Source organism: Rosa rugosa, chromosome 1 (assembly GCF_958449725.1).
Source record: "Rosa rugosa chromosome 1, drRosRugo1.1, whole genome shotgun sequence".
Taxonomy (NCBI): domain Eukaryota; kingdom Viridiplantae; phylum Streptophyta; class Magnoliopsida; order Rosales; family Rosaceae; genus Rosa; species Rosa rugosa.
The window spans coordinates 67,307,473-67,313,848 of record NC_084820.1 but is presented as its reverse complement, the minus strand read 5'-3'; the positions used below and the strand labels follow the sequence as shown (position 1 = coordinate 67,313,848).

The following is a 6,376-nucleotide window of genomic DNA, read 5'->3' as shown; positions in this document are numbered from 1 at the left end:
TGGTACGTCTTGTATTTATATACCAAATTAGACCTACCTAGTTAGACCTAGGCAAAGGGCACAATCGATTTCTATTAAGGGAAAGTTATCAAGGGCCTATAGTCGATCTTTTACTGGTCGAAAATCATATATGTGTTATGTTGGCCTTTAACTGAAAAGTTGCAGCAACAGCAATCAAGTAATATGTCGACGATCTTCCTAAACATTCAATAATTAAGATCAAACATATGGACCCATGTCCCCCAACAGACTGCTAAATGATACAGCAATAAGTGTCGGTAGGTTTTAGCATAAGTACTGGCATGAGTTCCCAATATAATGGTTCCAGAAAAATATAGATTTTCGATGAAGTTTTTGAAGTTTGAGAATATTAGACGATAGCTCAGCCATTGGAAGCAAATATATTGACAACTCCTGGACACTATGAGATAGTTTGAATTAACTTTCGCGAGAGAGAAAAGAAAAATCTCCCTTTGCATTAACTTTCTTTACTAAGAGGACAAGTTTGCTTTGATCCTAGTAAATATGAGGAAGTTTCATCCACACTCTTTAAGGTGAACAATCGCAATCGATGAATTGTAGTACAAGCAAACTCAATCGAAGCCCTTGAAACTTTGGACATTTGGGCAAAACCAGTAAATGGGCCTCAATGGACGGGCTACTGCCATCTTGAGCCCAACATAAAAAGCCCAAACTCAAATAGTAAATAGTAAATACTAAATAGAATTGGTCTAATTGCCGACGTTAGCTTTGACGTCGCAATCCTCCACTTTAAGCAGAGCCACTTGGATCACATACGGGGCTCGGAGTGGTGACCCACGCCGCTCCATCTTTCGGTTACTCATTTCAATTCCCCCAAATCAAATAGAGAAGCCCCTTCATTTTCAATTTCAACTTCAATTTCTGTTCACAGCGAAACTGAGATTGGGATTGAGATTGAGATTGAGATTGAGATTGAGAGAGAGAGATTGAGGGTTTTGTGAACTCTCTCCCTATCTCTCTCCCATGTGAATTTTGCCGCGAAATGGCTCCCAGCAATGAGTAAGATCGCCTCTCCTTCATTGTTTCGCCTTCATTTACAGACTTTTGCCCCAAATATCGAATTGGGGTTGCTTTTGTGCGCTAAAGTTTTGATCTTTCTTCATGTTTATGTAAATTAGGTTTCTTTTACTATGTGGCATATGAGATTATGGGATATTGATTGTTTGCTTGGTTAATTGGTTATTGGGTTTCAATCAGTGTTGAGTTTAGGTCACATGATGAATTGGGTAATGCTCTGTATGAACCTGCAAGCTAGACTTTTGTGCATTTTGGTGTATACATAGGTTTCGCATATTGGAAATTTATTAATGCTGTAATTTTCTATTTGAATGTGTGTTTTTATTCATTTACATGCATAGTCTAGTCATGTAATTGCTGAGGAGGTGCAGTGACGTTGCTAATTTTTGGTCCATTTTGGCATTTGTATGTGTGGTTTGTTATTTGAAGTCATAGATGTAACTATATATGCGAAAATGAACTTGGAATAGATGATAACGTGATTAGTTTGTTTGCGTGTTAAACTTACTACCATGTGTATTCTTCTTCAGGTTTGCATTTTAGAAATGCATGTTCTTGGCTGTCATTATTGGCGATAGGATACCTCCAGTACCTCGGTCAATCATCATAGTGCACAATTGTAAGCTAGTGATAATGTGTTAGTGAACACACCTGTTGTGGTCAAAATGTGGAATTTTGCATCCAGTTGCATAGCTGGAAATGTTGAATTGAAAAATGACTTTCTAAGGCCAACACAAGCTACTTCTGAATGCTGCTCCGATGATGAGGGTTCTTCTGGTGTCGGCAGAGAGGAAGGACTAGAGTGCCCCATATGCTGGGAATCTTTCAATATTGTTGAAAATGTGCCCTATGTTTTATGGTGTGGTCATACCCTCTGTAAAAATTGCATTCTAGGTCTGCAATGGGCTGTTGTCAAGTTCCCCACCCTACCAATTCAGCTTCCGCTATTTATCTCCTGCCCATGGTGCAATCTGTTATCCTTCCGGCTGGTTTACAGGGGAAATCTCAAATTTCCTCGCAAGAACTACTTTCTTTTGTGGATGGTTGAAAGCATGAATGGTGATAGAGTGAAGTCTCATTCTACCGGCTCTGGTGATAATCAACCAGCCTGGCCGGTAAACGGAAATGTATCAGCAGGAAGTCAACTGAACCATAGGAGGGGACAATATATTCGCCATCCCGAGCCACCAGGGACAAATCATAATCATGGCGTCATCAATAATTACCTTAGCATGGAGCGATTGCATTCTTCCCTTCGGAAGTCACTGTTTTTCTTCGTTCATTTGACAGCAAAGTTCCCTCTGGTTGTCATATTTCTTCTGATCATCTTATATGCAATACCTGCCAGTGCAGCCATATTGGCCTTGTACATACTTATCACGGTGCTGTTTGCTCTCCCATCGTTTCTTATCTTGTACTTCGCATATCCTAGTTTGGATTGGCTTGTGAGAGAAATCATCACCTGAGCTGTTATTGGCTTCTTGTTTTTTAAGCACCATGAATACAAGTTTGCTTCTACATGAAGGTGCCTCTTATCCGTGTGTTTACTATGCAATTCGACGACTCACCAGTTTCCAAGATGCTCAGTTACCGCTGCTCTTATCTTGTTGGAATCATTTCAGCTTCTCCAGTTTTGTTCAAGATGTAGATGCAGTACCATCATCTGCCAACAGATAGTCAGCTTCATGGATGTTCAATGCTCTTGGTAGATTACAGTCAAATAGGTAATCAGTCCTTACAAGGTTCTTGTGTGTATGGAGACTTTGTATCAATTAAATATAATTTATAGTTCTATGCAGTTCAACCTGGCTTTAGTGCTGGTACTGCGTTTTGAAGGAAAATATTATGGTTGGACATGTTATATTAATACTAATTGTGCTTGTTTGTCTCTCCATGCCTTGGTTCAAAACTTGTAATTTGTTGGTAAACACTTGAATCTTGAGGTACCAGAGCCCCAATTTTGTTTACGTGTGATCGGAGTAATGTAATCCAAGTTCTATCAGAGGAATGCAATGGATGAAACTGATGTAGGTTATTCCCCAGTTATCTGAGGAGCCTCCCTTTTCTTTATAAACCCTCGACATAATTTCTTTTCACCTGGCAAGGGAAAAATGGTTCAAAAGCTTCTCGGCCTTCGCCTACTATTGTTTCCCACCATCCACAATAAATCTTAAATTTCAGAAAATCAATGTCATACTAGATCCTCCACGTGTCAAAAGCTTAGCCTGGAATTGCAACCCATGACTTTTGAGTTGTGCACCACCACTCCACTCTGAATGGGTTTAGTTCGTTTATGGCAAAATACTGACAAAGTTTCCAGAAGCAATGGCAGCCATGACTGTTTCTTCACCAAAATCCACCATTTGGCAGAACCCAATCTCTCACAGAGAACCCAGTTCTAGCTTTCTTGGTGGTTCCTTAAAGGGTCTTTGTTTGCAATTTAAACCCAGAAACAAGAACAAAGATGCCACCAAGTTTGTGATTGCTTCAGCAAAACCGACCACCACAGAAAGAATCAGTAGCACTAGGTCAGGAGGAGACCGGTTTTACATAAACTTCACTGGTTTTCCTTTTCCTCTGGGCCCTTTTCTCAATAGGAGCACTACCAGGACTGAGGTCAGCTTCTTCTATGCTTTTTCATTTAAAAAATTGAACACATCTGTATTTGTTTCAGTTAGGAATGCTTAACATTTTGGTAACTGTGATTTGTGGCATGACAAGCTTCTTTCTTTATATTTCCCATGTTTTCAATTTCATGTCTTGCTTGCTACTTACTTAGTAGAAGCAGTGTTTATAACACAGTTGATCAGATTGTGATCATTAAAGTGAGACACTTGGAAAGTTAATTACTTGAGTAAATCTTGTAGACTGGTACTTGATGTGCACATTTCTGCAAGTGCTACAACTTTAGTTTAACTGTGTTTAGGTTACTCTGCTAAAGCAGAATGAGATTCTGAAGGTTATCGAAAAAATGGGTGCAGATATTCTTTTTTATGACTCATTTCTTAAACAAGTTATGTGCAGATAGTGTAATCTGAAATTCTGAATAGCAAATCACTGCAGCTACCAACTTACTCATTTGGTAGCACACTGACTCTCTCTCTCATTTGGTCATCGGTTTTAGGCCGTGAAAGGCTCCATATGGTTATTTGAGCAAGAGCAAGCATTAGGCTTCAGCAGTGTGTCAACAAACATTAGAATGACAGTAGTGAAACTTAAATCTGGAGGATTATGGGTCCATGCACCCATTGCTCCAACCAAGGAGTGCATTCAGGTTAGATTTCGGTTACCATTCTAGCAATCATAACTTTATTGATAACCAGTTATGCTTTTCTTACGAGTGTTCATGTCTCTTTCCAGCTTCTGAAAGAGTTAGGGGCACCTGTAGAATACATAGTGCTGCCTACATTTGCTTATGAGCACAAAATATTTGTTGGTCCATTTTCTAGAGAGTTCCCTCGAGCTCAGGTATGGGTGGCACCAAGGCAGTGGAGTTGGCCTTTGAATCTGCCACTGGAGTTTTTTGGGATCTTTCGTGCTAAAACCTTACGAGATGAAGATTTGTCCACCCCATGGGCTAATGAGATTGAGCAGAAAGTTCTAAGTTCTCCAGAAGTTGGTAATATGATGTGCAAAAGTAATATCTGAGACTTCAGTTTTATGAAGTACAAACTCATTTGCTGGTAAACTTTCAGGTATTGGACCCTATGTGGAGGTAGCTTTCTATCATAAACCTTCGAGAACTCTACTGGTAACAGATGCTGTAATTTTTGTGCCAAGACAGCCACCTGATTGTATTAGCAAAGAATCATTGCTGGCATCTGCAAAAAATGGTTTGGCAGTGAAACTTTTAAGTAAAGGAAAAAAAGTATCTGAAGAACCAGTAATAGACAACAAGATGAACCGTCAAAAAGGTTGAATCTTTATCTTACATTTGAATAAAAACATTCTGTTCTTTAGTGAAGTGGTCATGCATGCTTTGTGAAAGTGTACTGAATAAAATTAATTCTCTGTGTAGGATGGGAAAGAATGGTTCTGCAAATTTTGTTTCTCGGTCCATCAAACCTGTTGGAACCTAAGGCTAGCTTTGCACAGATGTCACAAAAGCTGATTGTTTCACCCATTGTGAAGACTCTTGTCTTCAGCAAAGTTCCAGAAAAGGTAGTTTAACCATTTCAGATGCAAATTTCTTTGCTGACCTTGTACATCTTTTGTATTCAGTTGGAGTTGCCTTTTGGTATATGAGTTAATTAGTAAAAGAACCAAAAATGGCATGCCTAACTAAAACTATCTCATAGGCCGATGATGCTTCTTGGATTGATATGTTGCATGTGCTCACAAAAAGCTACAGCAATTGAAATGAAATTTTAGGATTGCGAGTTTGCGACTATTTGTGTATCAAAATATAATAATTTTTCATCTTAACTATTCAGGTCAGGGATTGGATCGATAGAATTTCACGGGACTGGAGGTTCAGGAGAATAATCCCTGCTCATTTTGCCGCACCAGTTAATGCAAGCAGGTCTGACTTCCTAGCTGCATTTGCCTTTCTGGATGATCTTTTGGATGAACGTTATGTGACTTGGCCTTCACTCTCTCTTCTTTTCACATCCCTAATGGGAAAGGCGGCTAGTTACTTCCCTCCCGATGACATGAAGACTTTATCTTCTCTTGATCAGTTTTTGGTCTCAGTAGGAGCTGTGAAAAAGACCGTCTCAGGTCGGAAAAGATGACACAAAATGGATAGGAATTTCACCTGTTGAATTACATACTCGTGTAAAGTACAAGGGTTTTGTCCAACAAAGGTAAAATTGTTCCGACTCACCATGATTTTGCAATTTAACATCCAGAAAATGTACTATAGTAGAATATGCATGATAATAATAAAAATTGTAGTTGATATAGACCATACCATTCTATTGTGTTTTGCTTGGAAATGAATTTCTTCTCTGTAAGCCTTGTCGTCTTGGTAGTTAGTGGTTGGAGAAACTAGGCAAAGCACACAGGTAGTTGCTGGGTGTCCTAGATTTTGTTAGTTTTATCTACTGAATACTGGAGGTTATGGAGGTTTGTGATCATCAATCACTTGTGAAAGTTCAAAGGAGCTTATCAGAATGTACAAGTATTTCTGTTGGGACTGGATGTGAGCTTTGTTAATGCATGCATTTGCAAAGGTTGTGATCAAATTAGGGGATCAAACTTGCCTCATGAAAGAGTCTTGTCAAGGACATGTCCCTCATTTACTCTGCAATAATTGGCATTTTTGGAATTCATCAAGATGATGCTGAAACTAGAACCTAATTAGGTGTCCTTCCTC

The 6,376-nt window shown here is 39.2% G+C and overlaps 2 protein-coding genes across 2 annotated transcripts; both read left to right on the top strand.

Moving 5' to 3' along the window:
- Window positions 1-791: 791 nt before the first annotated feature.
- On the top strand, window positions 792-2,951 carry LOC133726318 (uncharacterized). The gene is made up of 2 exons (XM_062153845.1): window positions 792-1,041; window positions 1,590-2,951. Exon 2 carries the CDS (start codon window positions 1,725-1,727, stop codon window positions 2,523-2,525), a length of 801 nt encoding a protein of 266 aa, XP_062009829.1. The 5' UTR covers window positions 792-1,041; window positions 1,590-1,724; the 3' UTR covers window positions 2,526-2,951.
- A 241-nt stretch (window positions 2,952-3,192) lies between these two features.
- LOC133726317 (uncharacterized) lies at window positions 3,193-5,970 on the top strand. The gene is made up of 6 exons (XM_062153844.1): window positions 3,193-3,675; window positions 4,184-4,333; window positions 4,420-4,678; window positions 4,755-4,973; window positions 5,078-5,220; window positions 5,493-5,970. The coding sequence occupies exons 1-6, from the start codon at window positions 3,385-3,387 to the stop codon at window positions 5,790-5,792; spliced, it is 1,362 nt and encodes a 453-aa protein (XP_062009828.1). The 5' UTR covers window positions 3,193-3,384; the 3' UTR covers window positions 5,793-5,970.
- The last annotated feature ends 406 nt before the right edge of the window (window positions 5,971-6,376 follow it).